The sequence below is a fragment of the Myotis lucifugus genome, unplaced genomic scaffold (genome assembly GCF_000147115.1).
Source record: "Myotis lucifugus unplaced genomic scaffold, Myoluc2.0 scaffold_593, whole genome shotgun sequence".
NCBI classification, from domain to species: domain Eukaryota; kingdom Metazoa; phylum Chordata; class Mammalia; order Chiroptera; family Vespertilionidae; genus Myotis; species Myotis lucifugus.
Window position 1 is genome coordinate 49790 of NW_005871641.1, and position 20459 is coordinate 70248.

General features: G+C 49.4%; 1 protein-coding gene across 1 annotated transcript in view; it reads right to left on the bottom strand.

Moving 5' to 3' along the window:
* The window catches only part of TTC7B (tetratricopeptide repeat domain 7B), a 146438-nt gene that overhangs the window by 45732 nt on the left and 80247 nt on the right, over positions 1-20459 (bottom strand). The window contains exons 9-12 of the mRNA XM_023745863.1: positions 7076-7159; positions 6037-6141; positions 3625-3742; positions 2396-2453 (exon numbers count right to left, since the gene is read on the bottom strand). Of these exons, the coding sequence (XP_023601631.1) occupies positions 2396-2453; positions 3625-3742; positions 6037-6141; positions 7076-7159 (365 nt within the window). The remainder of the gene's footprint in view (positions 1-2395; positions 2454-3624; positions 3743-6036; positions 6142-7075; positions 7160-20459) is intronic.

The window sequence follows — 20459 nt, forward strand, 5'->3', positions numbered from 1 at the left end:
ACACACCTGGCTAAATCTATCACTCAGGAGCCTCCCATTAGTGACACACACAGGATGACCAACTTGCCCTGGTTTTCCCTGGTTTCAGCACTCAAAGTCCCATGGTCTGCGATGCTGCTCACTTCCCGAAAAAGTGGGACGGTCACTCATTCCATACACACCAATTATACCACAAGCAAACTTAATCGAAGCCAGGAGGGAGAGCACCATGACGCGAGATCGTGTTTCACACTGAGTGACAAACACGACCAACACCACCTGGAGCAGCCGATTTCTGCACGTGGGGCCGTCTCTGCACCATGCTCGCAGCTTTGCAGACAACATGGTCTTGTTCACTATACCTCTGTCCGGGCCGAAGGAACTGGCCCAGCTGCTGGGGCTGACCTTCTGGATGTACGAACAGTTGAGGGCCTCAATATTAAGATGCAGAAATGCAAGAGGGAGACCTTCAAAACCCACCTTTTTTAATCTACCCGACAGCAAATCTTTCTGAGTTCTGACGCCAGGCATAATTAAGAGCTAATATTTATATATTGTATCTGCAACCCCACCCCTTTTTGAGTTACACTCTTTTCTTTTTAAACAAAAATTGCCAAGCAATAGAATAAACAGCATTGTGGGCAGAGGATTTAAATATATAGCAAAAAAAAAGTACTTCTCATCCAAGTGGTTTTTAAATATCCATTTACATTTAAGAAGGACTACAAATTATTCATATTTACTTAAAATCTTTCCTTACAGATTGTCAGGTCTACAGTGTACTAGAATAGCCCTCATTAATGTGTACTTGAAACAAAATAATTTATTTCCTTGAAAAATATTCTTTATTTCACACAAATACTAATTTACATTAGCCTTTGCCAATAAATCACATAGGTTAATAGGGTTTTATTACTCTTTATTTCTGCATGAACTAATATTTTAGAAAATCTCTTTGAATTGAAACCTAAGTAAAAGGCACAAGAAGGAATTCGGGTCAAAGAAACAGCTGTGACATAACATGAAGTTACGAATTGTGGCGGCTCAAGGCAGACCACCACCACGGCTGTTGTTAGAGAGCCAATGAGATGTGCTGACTTGAGAAAAGGGAAGCAGATGTAATGGCCACTTTCTGAGGCAGTCATGCATTTCACAAGCTGGGACTGGAAAAGTTAAAACTCCACATCGTTTGAAATGGAAAGGCTTCCCCCTCTCCCATGCTGAAGAATGGCAACAAAAGCTCAGCACAGACAGATCTGTGTGCAGGTGTCAATCCGGACTGTGTGTCATTACCCAACCTGGGACGGGCAAGGTGAAGGCACAACCCGCGAGCCTGGCAGGAAGCAGAAGTGAGATGCAAGATTTCGGACTAACCGAAACCAAGTAATAATGATTTCATGAAGACAGGGGGGTGAACCCTGCGGTAAATCCGTAGGCAACCCCGGTTCTGGGAAAGAAATCTAGCAAAGGGTATTAATGACGGAGGTCCTCATGAAATGTTGGTGCAAGTAACTAAGTTTCTAATACAATTCCAAGAAAGCAATGTAACACAGATATATTTAAAGTGAGAGGATCAATAGCAATTGTGGATTTGCCATCAGGCGGCTTTACGTTCAAGCAGTGATTCATTTTAGTGATTTATTACAGCTGCGATAAGAATAAAATCAGGGCAGTGAAGTGCAGTAGGTACCAGAAAAGGTGGGTTAGAGTCAGGAGACGATGATGCTATCCTGACCTCAAAGGCAATGTGGCTCTGTTACTCCCCACTCCTGCCTGCGAGTCCCTCACCTGCAGTGAACACACTGCTTGTCCTGTCCACCTGTCTGGTGTGGGTGAGGACGAGTTAAATGAGGGATTGGGAGATCACTATGACACGCAAGCACGTGCTAATTATAAAGCGTTCTCCGAATTTCACGGCAGGTACATGATGGAGACAGCACAGGCATTATGGAGCAAGACAGGGGTGGAGGCGACTTGACTGTCTTCACATCGTATTTCAGAGACTGTCCTAAAACCTGACTTTTTCATTTCTTAATATAAAAATCTGCAGCTTCACGGGCAAAAAAAAAAAAAGCTAGGAAAGAATGATCCCTTTTCTAGATGATGACAAATGTCTTTAATAAAAGGAATCATCTCCCTACACATACAGAGCATCTGTCTTCCCAGAGCTGCACTGGCTTTATTAGGAAGGAAGGAAATGTGCCCGAAGGCTGAAGGACGGACGGATGAAGAATGCAGATCTACACGGTAACAAATGATGCGGCGAGCTTCCACATGTGTGTTCAGTGCTCGGGAGGAAAGACTCCCAGGGGGAAAACACTGTTTACATAATCTTTATAAATATCTCTCCCTTTTATACTCATCACACTGCGGTGTCATTATGCACAGCCGAGTGAAAAGATGAACTCCCACTCACCTCTGAAATGCAAGAAGCGCCTTTCTCTGCAGGACCTCCTGCATCCCTCGCAACGAAGCTGAAAAGGGTTCGATCAGTCAGTGGCATGTTTCGGACAAATACAAAGCTCATCACAAAAACTACACATTCCTTTGGATTATGAGCAGCAAATTCTGGGTGGGTGTGTGCTCAGTGCTGCCCCAGGCACTGGGAGGCGGGCCACGGAGCCCAGGCCAACCCGGGGCCCTGGCACTCGTGGGTGTAACTTGGCATGATGCCGAGGGGACCGCGTGAGTTGAGGGTCATTCTTGGTGCCCCAGGCAGAGGGGGCCATCTTTAAAAGACCAACGGGAACTGCAGAGAGGAGTCCGGCTGTTTTCTCAAATGCAGGCATGTAACCGGGTGAAGCCTGGCTCTCCCAGGAGGCAGAGTAGACCACCAAGCACCATGGGTGTTGGGCTGGACGGCCTCAGAGGGCCTCTGGCACCGAGCAGCTCTGATCCTGGGCCAAGAAAGGCCCGTTTAATTCACACTGTGCAACGGCCAGGACTGTTACCACCTTGATATGAACACCAGGGACTGGCCTGACCCGCCCAACACTGGACCAGGAAAATCAGTTCAGAAGTGGGCCCGGCCAGTGTGGCTCCGTGGTTGAGCATCGACCAGGAACCAGGGGCCATGGTTTGATTCCGGTCAGGGCACATGCCCAGGTTGCAAGCTCGGTCCCCAATGTGGGGTGTGCAGGAGGCAGCCAATCAATGATTCTCTCTCATCATTGATGTTTCTATCTCTCTTTCCCCCTCTCCCTTCCTCTCCGAAATCAGTGAAAATATATTTTTTTTAAAAGGAAAAGAATGACTGCATGGAGAAAGGGCAGGTCCTGACCAATCAAGGAAGAGGCTGGCCCTGAACTCTCCTATATTCCTGTGCCTAAAACCCAACATCCCTTCACAGGTGGACTGCCCAGCCGAGTGCTGGAGCAGAGGCAGGCCCAGGCTGGGGAGATGAATCGGTTCTCAAGGCCCCTGCACCTGCCAGCTGGCCCCCCGTGCACCACCAGCCCAGCCTCCTTCCCTCCCATAGTCAAGCAGCACAAGCAACGAGGACCGCAGCAGCAGGGCCCCACAGGACAGCACATAGAGCGGCCCAGCTTATGCGCCCGCCGGAGACAGCGGGAGGTGTGGGAACCCTGCAGTGCAGACACGCAGCCCGGCCTGTGTCCCAGGGCCCGTGGGTGGGGCTTCTCTCACCGTCAGTGGCCTGCAGGCTGTACGTGAGCCCCAGAGCTAAGTAGCCTTTGGCCTTGAACTCGGACGTTTTCTCTTCCGCATCAACGACAATTTTGGCAAACTTCTCAGCCTCTTCCAACTGAAAAACCAGACACATTAAAAACAACGACAACCTGCAGAATTTCCAGCACGAGTTACCAGCAGCATCGGCTGCCAAGAACAGATTTCTGATGAGTCACCGTGAAAATGACTCCCAAATCTTCCAAGTCCACGGTGGCAATTCTGTCTCTCTAGCCGGGCCCTCTGACAGTCCTGAGGACCCCACCTGGCCTTTTCCCGCCAAGGTTTCCCTCCTGCTTCTCTGCCTTCTTTTCCAAAATCACTCTCCTACTCGGTGGGCTCCTGTCCTTTTCACCTTTGCTTTTTACTGATTGGTTCTGTAAGTAGGTTGTGCAAGGTGCTCAGAAGTTGAATGTTATATACAGGGGTGGGCAAAAGCAGTGAGTATGCAAAACAGAGTTTATTCTTGCATTATTACATATTACTTATTGCATTGTTTGTATTACACCTGTAAACCAGCATTGCCTACCCCGATAGAAATGTTTTGTGTTTGGGTCTTACCTTATTTATTTATTTATTTTTAAAAGCATAATGAATCTATTGAAGCTTGGTTTCTCTTTCTTATAAGCTGTTAAAAATGCCAAAACTGCATCTATTTATTCTACACCGCACAGCACGCGGACCTGGCACGAGCAGATGCGGTGAGAGAATGTGCACCTGTGAACTGCACCCACCATGAGGCCTTCCGCACAGGATATTAGAGGCAAATAATAAGATCTGTTCCTTCGAACTATGGCAAATGTTGATGCTATTGAGGCTGGGTGACAGTATGTGGCAGCTCATTACACTCTGTGGCATTTGGAAGTTATAATAATAAAAATGGAAAAAATATATACAGAAAAGATTTGTTACTCTTATCTTTAAAAAAAGAGAGTAGGCTTACTTTAGGCGTTGGAGACGTGTGTCACAGTCATGAGCAATGTCATGCTGCAGGGAGGGCAGCGGTCACAGCTGGGGGCCCGCATTTTCAAACGGAGGGGCTGGGTCCACTCCTGCGCCCACTCCTGGGCCCCCTCCTGCGCCCACTCCGCCGCTGCCCACACTGCCCCGCACTGTGACCCCACTTGTCGAAACCTGCCCAGACCTTCACAGCTCTCTGTTTCAGGCGAGAGCCTGCTCTTTCAAAATGTCTTTTCCTCCCACATTTACCAAATAAAATTTAACAAAGGTAGAACACTTTCTTCACAAGGCTCACTTCTGTCCTGTCGGGTGAGAATAAATGGGGGGAAACACCAGCAGCAAGGACCATAATGGCAAAAAACCTCAGCAAGTCTCCCCAGTCTCCTGGGGGAGTTCTTATCACTAATCTGTTATTTTGTTTGTTTTTTGTTAATCCTCACCTAAGATATTTTTTCCACTGCTTTTCAGAGAGTGGGAGAGAGGGATGGAGGAAGGGTGGGAAGGGGAGGGAGGTAGGGGAAGAGAGAGAGAGAGAGAGAGAGAGAGAGAGAGAGAGAGAGAGAGAGACATCGATATGAGAGATATATCGACTGGTTATCTCCCACACGTGCCCCCAGTGCGGAGCGAACCTGCAACCCAGGTATGTGCCCTTGAACCTGAGACCCTTTGGTGGGAGGGCAGAGGCTCTGGCCAGGGCTTCTTATCACTAATCTTGATATGCAGTCAAACAAAAGACAGTAAGACTGCACTGTATATGGCAGGGACCATCTCAGCAGCTAGTTTGAGCTTTCTATTGAAATGGTAGATTTTGGAGGTACTAAAACTGTGACAAATCATACTATTCCCAAATCCAAATCTGAACAAGAATATCTGAAGAGGGAAGTGGGTGTGAAGGCAGAGGAAAGAAGGAAGCTGGGTTCAGCCTGCCCGGTGTGGCTCAGTTGTTGAGCACCGTGCCATGCACCAGGAGATCACCGGTTCCACTGATTTCCGGTCAGGGCACATGCCTGGGTTGTGGGCTTGTCCCTAGTAGGGGGTGTGCAGGAGGCAGCCGACCCATGTTTCTCTCCCATAGATGTTTCTAGCTCTCTCTTCCTCTCCCTCCCGCTCTTCAGTCCTACGTTAGCTTCACACAGCCAGATGTATCTGAGCATGAATTCCCACTCTATCATTTCTACTCTTCAAGCACATTCCCATGAAAAAGAAAAAATGGAGTCCCCAGGGAACATGATGATTCCCCACAGTCCGGGGGGGGGGGGCGGTGGGGTGGGTAGGAGAGGGGCGGATGGAGAGGCCAGAGGAGCCGGGGTCTGGGGCTCTGTGTGTGTGTAGCTGGTGAGTCCCTGCACTTTCCTCTCTGCCTGGCAATGCAACAGGCTGGCAGCCCTGCCCTGAGCGCGGCCAGCTACTCACCCAGTGAAGGGAGCCCATGCACAGCTTGGCGGCCAGCAGTGGGATGGTGGCGTCATCGGGCTTCAGCCGAATGCATTCCTTCAGCACCTTCACGGCACGGGCAGACTTGGCAAAGGAGAGTGTTTCTGTGAAACTCGGAATGTTTGACAGAACCAAACACTAAAAACTTCCCCGGGGGCTTTTAGTTAGCTGTCCTCTTAATGCAGTTTTCCAATGGGGAGCCCAACCCCACAGGGGCCTGGGATGGCAACAACCAGAACATGGGGTTCCTGAGTGACAGGGCCATAAACTGGGGTGAAACCAGAGGAAAGGCTTCCCTGGAGTCACCCTCATTTTCTTCCTTCCTGGTGTTATAATGAAAAATAAACGGTTTACAGCATAGCATACTACATTTCTGTCTCCACCTACCCCAAATAACCTTATATCACAGACTTAACAATTCGCTAAATGGCAGATTCATTAAATGGCCCAAATTAATTCTCCTTATTGAGTACGTACCACGTGGGGGTTCTATACTAAGCACCTGGTGAGTCTGATCTCACTTACCCACTAACCACTCTAGAAGTCGGCCCTATTATTGCTACATTTTACTAAAAAGGAAAGCGACACGGTGACCTGCCCCGGTCACACAGCCCAGACCTCAGCTCTGGCAGCTGGACTCCAAAGCCGACGTTTTCCACGAACATCAGACACATCCTGATATAACAAACGGCCACAGAGAACCACACAACTTCCCCCCCAGGAGTCAGTTGATGCTCCCAAATGCGCGAGAGGGCCAGTGTGAAGACACCAGCCTTAGTTCAAGCCACATGGTCACGTGACGAAGTTACAATGGCGAGAAAAAGGCAAATATTTCAGAATTCTTCTTCTCAACGATGTGTCTGTGTTGGCCCCCAAATAATTAAACTTGATTGTTCATTTATAAATGACCACAGGGCAGCTTCCTATGGCTTAGACCTCTGTGAGGGATGCCACCGCCCCTGGGATTGGAAGGCACTGCGCGTGGACGCGGAGAACCGCACGCAGAAGGGGGACTCACTTTTCCGGCCGCCATGAGTGACAGAGCAAACTGGTACCAGAGGTGGAACTCCTCGAAGGCGAACTTCATGGCTCTCTCTAAGCACTGGTGGGAGAGAGGAGACGCAGACACATGAGCATGGCCGCCGTCACACGCCACGTGAGTCTGGGTCTATGCACACTGCAGTGAGACCGACAACCTCTGCTTTCCTTGGATGCTTGAAACACAATCTCCCACCCCACCCCACGGGGTGGCGTGCACTGTGCCAGACGCCAAGACGACCCACCGGTGACGAAAGCACAAGCCTTGGTCTCGGGGAGTTTTCCCTCCGCTGCGAGGAAAGAGGCAGGGGCACCAACAGCTCCAACACAAGGCCCCACCTGACAAGTGGGCGAGATGGGGTTAGTGGGGGGCGACCTAACCCAGGTGGGGGGAGGTGTGGGCTGGGGATAATGGGGGAGACAGGTGCTATGGATTGAACACCAAGCAAGGAAAAGCTAACAGCACTTAGAAACTGATTTAGGGAACTCACTTAGAAACTCATCATCACATTGGCTGAGATTAAGCAAAGGAGCCGGTATGTGGAGAGAAAGGGTCGATGGTGATAAAAAGTAAGTGTGTCCTACCAGCTCTACTGCTAAGAGGAATGATAAACATCAATTGTTTTCCTGATGAACGAAAGGAGTGCAGCAGCTGACACCATCTGTTCTGAATCAAAAGCTAGATGCTGCAACTTTACAGTCTAGACCAGTGGTTCTCAACCTTGGCTGCACATTAGAATCACCTGGGAATCTTTTTAAAATCCTGATTTCTGGGCCTCATCCTCCGGAAATCCTGTTTCTTTGTTATGGGGTGAGGCCACAACATTAGTAACAAAGAAACAGACTTTCCGGAGAATGAGGCCCAGAAATCAGGATTTTAAAAAGATTCCCAGGTGATTCTAATGTGCAGCCAAGGTTGAGAACCACTGGACTAGACTATGCTTGTTTTTGTTTCCTTAACAAGTGGTATGGACTGAATGCTGTGCCCCCCCCCCCAATTCATATGTGGAAACCTAATCCCCATAGACGGTGCCAGAAGGTGGGGCCTTTGGAGGGTGATTGAGTCATGAGGGCAGAGCCCCATGAATAGGACTCGTGTCCTTATAAAAGAGGAGTCCCTCCCGCCGTGTGAGCCCGCAGCAGCGGACGCTGGCAGCCTGCCACCCAGCAGTGGGCCTTCACCGGACATCAAATCTGCTGGAGCCATGATCTTGGGCTTCCAGCTCCAGAACCGTGAGAAACAAGCATTTGTTGTTTATAAGCCTCTCGGTCCGTGTATTTTGTTATCGCAGCCTGAACGGACAAAGACACAGCTCTTGGATGACATGGGCTATGGAGCCAGGACCCATTCTAGCTGCTGTACCAGAGCCACCTCGTTGGTCGTGCTAACCCCACGAGGTCCAGGCAGGCCCTTTCTGTCCCTCCCCTCACAGACGAGGAAGCGGAGCACAGCCTGCTGCGTGCCTGGTGAGGTCCCGGCGGGTTCTGGTGGAGCCAAGGTCTGAACCAGGCAGCTCTCAGCACCACACTCGGCTGCTCCGACATGCCACGCCCACTTCCCAGGCCCACTCATGCTGCACAGAGCGAAATACAGCTAAACGGCCCCCAGAATGCCACAGGGCGCCCGAGCTATTTCTGAGATCCAGCAAGAGCTTTTACTGTTAATGGGGCATTGCTCCCTTGGCCTTTTGGGGACCCCCGAGGCTACTGAGGACTGAGGTCTTTCCAGCTTGGAGAATTTCCAAGGAGCCTCCCAGATCCCACTATGCCCACCAGCACCCCGTGCGAGGATGCCGCGCCCCAGCCCACCTCAAGGCGCTCAGCTGGCGTGAGTCCTGAGTCACAAGTTTCCTCCACACTCACTGCCACATCCTTCACAGACCCCTCCCCGCTTGGGCCTCTCTCTCACAACTATAACAACCTACAGCCCACAATAAGCCACAGGGCTATCACACAGGGATTCAGGAATGAAGTCAATAACAACAAACTGGCCCCTCACCCTAATTCAGAGGTGTCTGGGCTCCGGCATCACCCCTCTTTCTTCCTGTGGGCTCCTGGCATCGTACATATGGTGATGCGCTGCCTGAGAAAGCACCCAGGCAGCTGCAGGTGCTCCTGAAGTCTCAATGCCAAGCACACCGCTTGGTGTATAACCTGTCCTCCCCACGTCCCTGCAGACGTCAAGATGACACGACTCCCCACACAGTGCAGGTCGACATTCCTCAATCCTGGAAGGAGGCCCCTCCCAAAGAATGCCTCCAAGCAAACCAAGAACTCGGCTGGCACCGGGCATTTGCTCTCCACAACATCTGCCCCCTGGACTGGGTGTCTGCTCACCCCAGTTCTCTTTGACTACCCCTTTTCTGCACCTTAATCGTATCTGTATGTGATAAAGTAAAAACTTCCAGTTTTAATAGAGCGAGGAGATTGGGAACAGAATATATACTATAAAAACAAAATAAGAGCATTCCCATTTTAATGATGGTTCCAGTCTAAAAGAAATACTGATGAAATGGACTTTTAAGACACAGGTGCTAAAACCTATATAATTCTATTAAACAATGTCACCCCAGTAAATTCAATAAAAAAGAAAAAAAAAGGAGACACAGGAGTTTTGTGCATGTTGGGGCCTTTAAGAGGCTGCTTCAGTCCCCCAGGCCCACTGGCTGATGGCCGGGAGGGGACAGAGAAGGCAGGCATGGGGTGAGGACAGCAGTCGAGAGGCACTGGGGCCACATTTAATCCAAACTCCTTACCCCCAGCCACAGGGTGGTCATGGGGCTACATGAAGCAATGTTTTAAATGCACGTGAACTGCCTAGAAGACTGTCTGGCACAGAATGAACGGTACAAACACGTTAGTGGTGATGTAGCTGTTATGAAACGAAGACGCAGCAGATCCTGTGGGCTTGGGGGTTCTGCATGAGGGGGAGTGCAGGGGAGGAGAGCTCTGGGCCGGGGCAGGGGATGGCAGAGGGGAGTGGCCTGGAGCCTCTGAGAGGAAAGGAGAGATGAGAGAAGATGCTGGCCCTTCTTCACATCCGGTGTCCAGTGAAGAGATGGCGTGTGGGCCTGGGAGAGGGATCCGGGGTCCTCTCTGGGCCTGCAGATCCCCGAGTCACCCACACAGAACAGCAAGTGGCATCTCCAAGTCATCCCCTTACCAGAAGCGAAGGTGGATTTGGCAGTAGGACTGTTTCTACCAGGAAAGACAGGCCGGGCGCTGTAATCACCATGCCACCGCCATCGCTCCAAAGCCCAGACCACATTCATCTGATGCCACGAATACTTGGTAGAACAAGAATTAGCCTCTAAATGGCATCCGAGTCATCTGAGTGGCCGTCACACTGTCCCTTGCAAAAATGTTTCCTTTGGTCGCGGAAGCGTACCCTTTCCCGCTGTCGCTGTGGCTTTTCACGAATCAGCCGTCCCGAGGGGGCAACAGGAATGAGAAGCTCTTTGGCATGAGAACGGGATTGAGCAATTACCTTCCTGGTAGGCAAAGCCCAGTGACATGAACCGGGCACATGGCAGCGACAGCTGTGCAGCCACACTGCACGGGAAGCCAGAGCCTATTTTTGGAATTTGAGAGGGAGACTGAGCATCCAAGAGCCCGTGGAGGAGGGGGCAGTAACAAAATAATCAGATTTTGCCTCAAATTGAGCCTGGAGCTGAAGTCTAAAATTCATCACCATTAAAACAGAATAAATAGCAGAGTGCGCTGTCTTCATTACTCACCTCTGTGGGCAGGTGGGCCGAATCCTGGGAGTTCTCATAACTCAGATCCTTTCATTGAGTAGGAAGGTTTTCTTTCCTACGTCCTTTGTAGTTAATGAGCCAGCTATTAATGTAATTCTTGCAGTTGTGTTACAGTGCTTCTTAATTTAACATGGTATATGGATAATATTTCGTGCCTTTAATTTTAGCAATGAAAAACTAAACAATTTAGACATTCTGGACCATTATCTTGAACCCACAGAAGGGCATAAGCAGGGTATGCTGAAACCTCTCAGATGATGTGGACACATTCTTACTTTATGGCTGAGGAAACGATGAGCAAGAGAGGAGACAAGACCTGCCAGGGTCACCCAGTGGCAGGACTGGGATTAGAACCCAGGTCTCAGGATGCTCAGTTCAGGAGGCTTATTTCTGAATTAACTAAAAATAAATAAATTAATTAATTAATTAAAGTGGAATTTGAGATATCTAATCCACAAAGTCCAGGAAAAGTTTCTAAAGAACAAGCTCATGAGGCTCTCGGCTGCAAATAAAAGACCCTCCCAACCCAAGTTCTGAGGAAACATGGGTGGTTCCCACCAAATCTTGTTCAGAGTTTTCTCCCCTTGAATTAAAAATAAAATAGAGCAAACCCCACATTGGTGCCCCTCTCCCATTTCTCTTTTTGCTTTAAAACAGCAATACTGCTCCAGGCAGAGGCGTCTCACAGCTGTATTGCCTTGGCGCACGCTTAGATTAAAGTACGCCATTGCCTCTGGCCACGGTGGGAGGCGGGGAGGGTGGGCTGCTTCTCAGACTTGATTGCAGAACTGAATGCTGGTCGCCATCCCCCAGCATGCTCTCTGCTCAACTAGATGACGCATCCTGATCAAGTCTGCACGCGAGTAACGGGTCTCCAGGATCTCCCTCTACTATATACTCCGCCTGCTGTTTCTGCTGATATTGCTGTTCTTTGTTATTCTAGGAAAATGAACCTCTAAATTCAAGAAATGGACATTTCATTCCTCTACCTCCTCCCTGTTCAACCGCCTCTCACCTTTTGTCTTTTTCTGTCTTCAGTCTGTCTCCCTGGCTTGGGGCTTCAGGTTTGAACCTTCAGCCACAGCTGTCGCCTCACCCACACAAGGTCTGAGGGAGGGAAGTAAGGAGTCGCGGGTAGAGCAGCCCAGGGGGGCGTCACTACAGCATAGGTGCCCAATGAATGCTTGACTGAAGGAACCAATATGGGTCGAGTGTTAGGATATCCTTTATGGATGGCCACGGACAAACAAGAAAGCACTATGAGGAGGGTGACAAAAGGCAAAGAATTTGGAGATGATGCCACATCAGATAAACCATGGCCTGCGGGCCAAGTCCGAGCTGCTGCCTGCTTCCAGAGTCCAAAAGCTCAGAACCGTTTATAGACGAGCACTTGCCATCAATGTGTAGGGAGGGCATACTGACTCTGAATCCAAACTAAATAAAATGCTACCCCCCAAACAATCCCATTCATCTTAATGCACCTGGATTACAAAAAGGTGTAGTCACTCTTATATGTTAATTTAATCAGTAAAAATTTTGTGGAAATTTGTTTCCTCTCTTGTTATACCTACAAACATCCTTGATTTTGGTTCTTGGTTCTCAAAACCTAAAACATTTAGTATCTGGCCCTTTTTAGAAAAGTTTGTCAACCCCCAGAATAACTATGGGGCCCTTTATGTCACTGAGGCAGGACTGACTTGCCCTATTGTTTCGAAGACATAGAACAGGTGCACGTTACAAGGAGACAATTTCAGACCAATGCTTTCTAATAACCAAAGAGGAATGGAACGGTATGCATTACATACCAAGACCTGTGCTGGCTGTTTCACACCTATTGTCTCTCTGAGCTTCACAGCAGTCTCTGAGGTGGAAGTCCAGAGTGGCTAAGTAGCTTTCCCAAAGTAGCACAGCTAGGAAAGGGCAGCATCAGGATTTGAACCCAGACATGACTGACCCCAAGGCTGAGTTACTTCACTATGCAATGAAAGACACTCCTAAGGGTCATTACAGCGGGGATTTTTACATTAGAAAGCAGATTGTCAACACCACCAATAAGAACAGTAACCTTCATTTTGCATACACTATCTCTTTAATCATCATAATAATCATTGGAGGTAGGTCCTAGTATTACCTGTATTTTCCACATACAGGTTTAGAGTTAAAGGAACCCCTTCAAGTTCATACTTGGCATGTAAAGTAGCAGAATTGAGAAGTCAAACTCAGATCTGATATCAAAACATGAGATATTAAGATGGCAATACTATCCAAAGTAATCTACAGTTTCAATGCAACCTTGATCAAAATTCCAAGTCTTTTTTGCAGAAATAGAAAAGTCAATCCTCAAATTCATATGGGATTGCAAGGAGCCCAGGACAGGCAAAACAATCCTGAAAAAGAGCAAAGTTGAAGAACTCACATTTCTTGATTTCTCAAAGCTCACAACAAAGCTATAGCTATCAAAACAGTGTGGTACTGGCATAGGATAAACATAGAGGGTGATGAAATAGAACTGAGGTTGCACATCTATGGCCAACTGATTTTCAACAAGGGTGCCAAGTCCATGGGGAAGAATAGTCTCAATGAATGTTAGGAAAACTTGATTTCCACATGCAAATGAACTTGGACTCCTACCAATACCATATACAAAAATTAACTCAAAGTAATCAACAACCCAAACATAAGAGCAAAAATTATAAAATCCTCAGAGAAGAACATAGGAATAAGTCTTCATCACCTTGGACATGGCAATAGATTCTTAGATATGATACCAAAAACATAAGCAACAAAAGAAAAAAATTGATATACTAGACTTTATCAGAATTAAAAACTTTTGTGCATCATATGCCATCATAAAAAAAGACAAACTGCAAAATGGGAGGAAATACCTGTTAAGGGTTTATTATCCACAAGCAATAAAGAAGTTCTATCACTCAACAACAAAAAAAGAAATGACCCAATTTGAAAATGGGCAGAGGTCTTGAATAGACATTTCTCCAAACGTAATACCTAAATGGCCAATAAGCACATGAAAAAATATTCAGCATCATTAGTCATTAGGGAAAAGCAAACCAAACCCACAATGAGGTACCACTCCACACCTATTAGAATGGCTACTATAGCAAAAACAACAACAACAAAGCAGCAAGTGTTGGTGCGAATACGGAGACACCCCTTCCTGCTGGGAAGGTAAACTGGCCCAGCACTGTGGAAGAGTTTGGAGGTTCTTCAGAAAGTGAAACCTAGAATTACGATATGACCCAGCGATTCCACTCTTGGGTATATATCCAAAAGAACTGAAAACTGGCACTCAGATATGTTCCCTACAGCATTATTCACAACAGCCAAAAGGCGGAAACAATCCATGGGCCCATCCATCAAGAGATAATCAGATAAACAAAATGGGCCTATACATCCAATGGTGTGTATTCAGCCAATCCTATATAATAAAAGCGTAATATGCTAAGTATCTGACCAGGGGACAGACGCTCCGACTGGTAGGTTAGCTTGCTGCTGGGGTCCGGGTCAATCGGGACTGGGCGAGAGGGCTGGACATGCCCTGGAGCCCTCCTGCGGTCCCTCCGTGCCGGCTTCCATCGGCCCGATTGGGGCGGCTGGCCAACCTCCTGCAGCCCCTCCCCGGCCAGACGGCCCCCATTGGCCCGATCAGGACTGGGCAAGACAGCCCCTCTCACCTTGATCGCCAGCCAGGCCGAGGGACCCCCCAACCTGTGCACGAATTTGTGCACTGGGCCTCTAGTATAGGAATAAAGTCTGAGACATTCTATCAGATGTATTATCACAACATGGCAGGACCCTGGAAACATTAGGCTGATGAAATAAGCCAGACACAAAAAAACAAGTATCGTCTGATCAGAGGTTACCAGGTTATGGGGGAGGCGGGAGTGAGGAGTTATTGCTTACTGGGTAAAGAGTTTCTACATGGGGTGATGGAAAATTTAGAAATTATCACCATGGTTACATAACACTGTGAGTGAAATTAATACCATTGAATTATATACTTTAAAAAGGTTAAAATGGCATATTAAATTTTTTTTAAGTGAAAAACTTTTTTTTCATTAAGGACCATAAGAAGAGAGCAATGATGCCTAATTTAAAAAAAAATGCTTTCCTACGGTGGGGTTGTGGGCACCAGTGCCCATGACAGGGGCTGAGATTCTTCCAGGTAGACCTGTCATGTAAAAATGATGTAGCTGGTCCCTCCCGGATGGGGTGACCCCCAACGCTGCCTACGGTGGGCCCATCTCTTCCTCCACTGCCTATTTCCCAGCTATGTGACCTTCCGTTTGTCTCAAAAACCAAGGGAGAGGGAGCGGGATGAGAATGTTCGTGGCCTGAAGCACTGGTTTATTCAGCAGGTTTTATTGAGCACCTACCATGGACCAAACCCTCGGCCCTGACTTCCCAGGAGTCAGGCCACACTGGTGCCTTCCACGGACCTGGGCACCGAGGTCCAGGCTGAGTGTCCGCGGTTCGAGTGGGGCTGCATTTAAATACCAAATTCTGATGTCAGCTGACACCTGGCAGGCCTGTCAGGCAGACCCAGTATTCAAGCGCTTCTCACAGCGCTCCCCGACTCAATAAGTGTTTGGCTCGGGGATGGAAAATGTCCCTTTGTTACAAGCACTAGCCAGACAGTGCTGCCCACAGAACCATAATGCTGTTGCGATTTATCATAAACAGATGAAAAGAAATTCAACAAGGAAAATAAAAATACCCCTTCTGTCTTTGACGCTGCCGTGTCTTTGCAGAGGGGACACATGCGTCCTTCGAAAAGGACCTCTTAACGTTCTGTCGAAATGGAGCCACGAGTAGTCACATTAAAGAAACAAACCCCTTAGCGGCTTGGGTTCATCCTAGAAAACAAAGGAAGCCGGGCTTGTTGCTTTACTTTTAATAGTGCGGGTTGTCATGCCAACCAGAGCTGCTGCTTAAACCGAAGGGGGAAAGTGTTCCTTCCTACACAAGCCTTTCGGCGGAGCTCACAATGAGCCTTTAAAAAAACACGAAAGCTCACAGCACTGGAGACACGGTAAACACTGTGCTTATATTTAAACCTGTCAGAATGAGGATGTAATGAACCTGGGGTGTGCACTGCCTCTGTACAAGGCTCCTTGCCCAGTAGCTGGCTGAACAGTGCCCTGAAGAAAGAAAGGCATTACATGTGGGCATACACAGACGCAGCCAACCTTGGGGTGGGAAGCAGCCTTCATCCTGAATAAATACAACGGGAGAGGGAGGCAGGGAGGGCGGCGTTCGTGTGAAAGTAGCTCTGCGACCCCTGCCAGCACAGTTCCTCAAAGCCTGGGTCTGCACAGCCCACCCAAAGGTGCCCACGGCAGGAGGACAGAGGTGGGAAGGCTGCTGGGACTCACAGCACAGGCACCCCGGCCTGTCCCCGTCTGGTGCAGAGTGCCCCGGGGCTCAGGTCCGCCGAGGAGAGGGGCCAGGAGGAGAGCACGCGGCCTGATGTGCAAGTGTTGACGTTGGCGGGGGCAAGAGAGGAAGGAAGCATGAGGACGTGGTGAGGAGGTGACACCTCTTCTCTCGTGGTGGCCTGGGGCTGTCCACCTTCTGGTCAGAAGCGGTCCACTGTGTAAAGGGAGTGTCGCTGGGCAGTGTCGCCGAGGCACAGGGGACCAGCTCACAGAACAGCCGAGGGTGATGGCCCCGCTCACACGAGCCAGGGCACAGTCTGCACCGAGACGCGGGGTCTGACAACCAGGCTTTCTGTCCGACGCCCCCGTGAGAACAAGCCCTCAGCTCCCACCCTCAGGCCGAACGCCCTCACACCGCCCTGACCCTGATGATGAAGGGTGTTCCTCGGCTCTCAAGACTTTAATTCCCATCAGGCCTTGAGCAGCCAGTTCATGTATCAGTTGCTCCTAACCTCTCGCTGCTACCCCCACCTGCAAATTCTGCTGCAAGTGGCCTGCTCTGTGCCCTGCCATGACCGTGCCCACACTATCCAGTCTTCTCTGATTAGAGGTGTCCCCAAGCACTATGGGTAGGGGTCCTGACCCCCGTGCTGTCGGAAATCTACGTAAAACTTCGGCTCCCCCAAAACTTAGTTGTCCCCTGGCACCTGCGGGGACCTGGTTCCTGGACCCCCTGTGGATACCAAAATCCTGGGTTCTCAAGTCACTAGTATAAAAACAGCGCAGTTCAATGCGCACAGTCAGCCCTCGACTCCGCAGACTCCCAACCTCGGAGGGAAGACAGTAAGGTTTTTATTTTTAAAAATTCATGTGTAAGTGGACCCGTGCAGTTCAAATCCGTGTTGTTCAAGGGTCAACTGTAGTCATCTTTTCTTGTTTCTATTTGATCTCTCTAGGTTGGAAAATTCTAGAAGCCAAAGACCTTTTTGTGTACTGTGCTGCTTGCTGGTGCCTGGCAACCCCTGGGAAGACGGTGGTAGGAGCGGTGCAGAAGCACACACTCTGTGAGCTTGTGTGCTCTGCTCTGAGTACTCTGCATGGATAGTGAGCCACCTTCACAATTCTGAGGCAGGTGTGATATCCTCCCTGTTTCACAGAAGGAGGACCTGAGGCAGGAGAGGTTAATAACTTCCAGGATCACACAACTGGCCAATGGGAGGCAGAACTCGAGGCCAAGCTCTCTAGGCCTGAGCCCAGGATGCCCAAGGTGCTGGCCTGGGGTTAGGGGTGCGGAGGCAGGGATACCAAGGCAAGGAGAGCAATGACTGGGAATATCCACAATAAAACATGCACGACACGATCCCACTCCTTCACACGTCCATAAATGTACGTTCATGAAGGCAAACAAGGAGAGATGGGCAACGGGCAGGTAACCACCCCAGGAGAGTGGGGTTCCCAGTGACGTTTATTTTCTTCCCATATTTGTATGTACTGCTCGGTTCTTGCAGGGCTGCTGCATATGGCAGAAACATAAACAATGAAGTCAATTTCATTACGGGAGAAAAAGTAAAACAAAACAAAATTAAAAGAGAGGAAAAAAGAAGGGGAGTGGGGAAGAGCCGTCGAATGTTTCTTAACAGAAGGGGGGTGTGCCCATCCCTGGTTTAGAAGGCTCACTGGCACGGTGCAGGAGATGCAGAAGGGGAAACAGACTATACCACCACGCCGAGTGATGATAATGACACCCACTAACCATCGCAGGCCCAAAGGAGTAACACAGGAAGTTTAAATGCCAGTTGCCCCCACAGCGGCACTCTACACCAAAGCCAAATGCCTGTCGACTGACAAATGGATAAACAAATTGTGATACGATGGAATGTTATCCAACCATAAAAAAGGAATGAAGTACTGACACATGCTACAGCCTTCTAAGTGAAAGAAGCCAGACGAAAGGTCAGATACCGGATGATTCTATTTATATGAAATACCCAAATTAGGTGAATCCATAGTCAGAGAGCAGATGAGCAGCTGACTGAACCTGGGGGTCGGGCAATGGAGAAAAATCACTCAGTGGGACGGGTTTCCTTTTAGGGCGATGAGAATGTTCCGGAACTTGATAGAGGGGATAGTTGCAAAACAGTGGGAATGTACCTAATGCCACTGAGTTGGGCATTTAAAAATGGCTGTTTATGTTATATGAATTTACCTCAATCTAAAAAAATCTGGTTAGTCTTTCAACCTAAAGTGCTGAGAAAAATGGAAGGAAAAATTAGGATTAAAGAAAAAAAGAGAAAACCCCAGCAAATGAGGGAAGCAGGACACCCTAAGGAAGATGTAGCCCGAGACAAAGGGAGAGCAGATCCGAGCTCAGCGAGGGTGACCATGCCTGCTCTGCAGTGACCGAGCTTCCAGAGATGGAACCGTGTCTCCAGGGGCCACCGTGTTCACTCTCCACCTACAATCCCTCCTGTGTCACTCAGAAGATCTGAGACCACGGGGCTTGGGGAAGCTCTAACGGCAAAACTAAGTAGAAATAGCAAGAAAGGTTGAAGCCAAGTATTCGAATCCTTTATTACTGGATGCAGACCCTGCGGGGAGGCCTCCCCAGCGCCAGCCACACCAGGCGGCAATGCGGCCTGGCCGCCTCCCCGTGGACTGGGAGCTGCTGGTGGGCAGGGACCGCACCTGGCTCAGGTGTCCCGGCCTGAATCACAGCCCCTGGCACAGAACAGGGGACTGCAAACATATGTGTTGAAGACATGAGTGTCCTCTGTTTTATCAACTGACCTACTAGATACAGCTCAGATACAGTACAGAACTCAAAAGGCTCCCAGGGATATACCCTGATACATTTCCCTGCCCCCCACCCCCACCCCCCTCTACTCTAGCTCCTTAGGCAACCTCTGGCAAGGTCGCCATTGCTTTAAATGTTCCTCCTGCAATGAAATTCGGAACTGCCAAGGCTCAGACAACCAACGGGAGCAGCCAGTGACTTGGGCGCCAGGTCATTGCCACAAGATGGCAGCTAAATGCGACATCAAGAGGAATGTCATCTGGTGAAAACAAGGCTGCCGCATTCCATGCCAGGAGGAAACACAGGCCCGGGAACGCCACCTGGCAGAGGAATGCTGCTAAGGTGACAGCCGCCCCCTCAAGTCATTCATGGCATGACGAGAAGCCCGTGGGCAGGGGCCACCAGCCTGTGACTAAGGCAGCACCTCCTGCAGCTCACACCTGTCCCAGACGCAGGCCATTTCAAGCTGGGGAAAGGCCGCGCAGCCCCGAGATGGCACGAGAGCAGACCCGTGACCACACTCAGCCTGGGACCCAGAGAGACGTCCAGTGGTTCATCTGGAGGGCAAAGGTTCACCTTCGAAGAACCCCCCACGGGCTGGGGGGCCCTGTCCCCGCAGAGGGCTCCGCAGCAGGTGCGGGGCGTGGGAACTAAGCTGGCCAGGAGGAGAGGGTCCCAGGAAGTCAAAGCACCAGGAGCGGTGACAAATCCAGGCCAATCCCAAGCCTGGGCACAGCCCCAGGGGGTGGGGGGTGCGGGGTGTAACAGGAACATCAGGACAGATCGCCTTATCTAGCTGGATTGTGAAGGGCTTTTTTTGAAGAATGAGTAACCATTGCCCTGTACAGTCACCAAACCGAAGCCTAAAAAAAGGTCCAGGCCACACAGGCTCAACTGCTGTCCGTGGCTCCGGGCAATGTGGCCGCGCTCAGCAGGCTGGAGGGCGAGGCGCGCTTATCTGATTTCAGCCGATCTGTTACTGTATTTCACTCCCTGTCCTCCTGCCCAGAGGCTGTTGCAATGTGTATAAATTTAGAAAAAGAAAGATGAATAACATGGAAAAGTCCATTTTAACCAAATGAGTGGTTTTCTCTCTTTCTTTCTCTTTACTTCACTAAAGAAAAGATAAAATGATCTTATACTTATTTCGCCGCTACCATCGTGGAATCTGGTATTCTGGGCAGCAGCTCGGTTATGCATAACCACAGCACAAGATAAAAGCCAAGCTTCCATCCCAAATGTTTCTGAGAAACGGAGGGAAGGAGATGACAGCACCTATGCTACGAGGGTCCCTCTGAACGCAGGCGCGGTTGACGGGGAAGCCTGTCCCAGCTCGCCGGGCGAGACCCTGTGCCCACAGCTGCCGTTTCAGCAGCAGTTACACAATGATGCTTTAAATCAAATACAGCCCGTTTT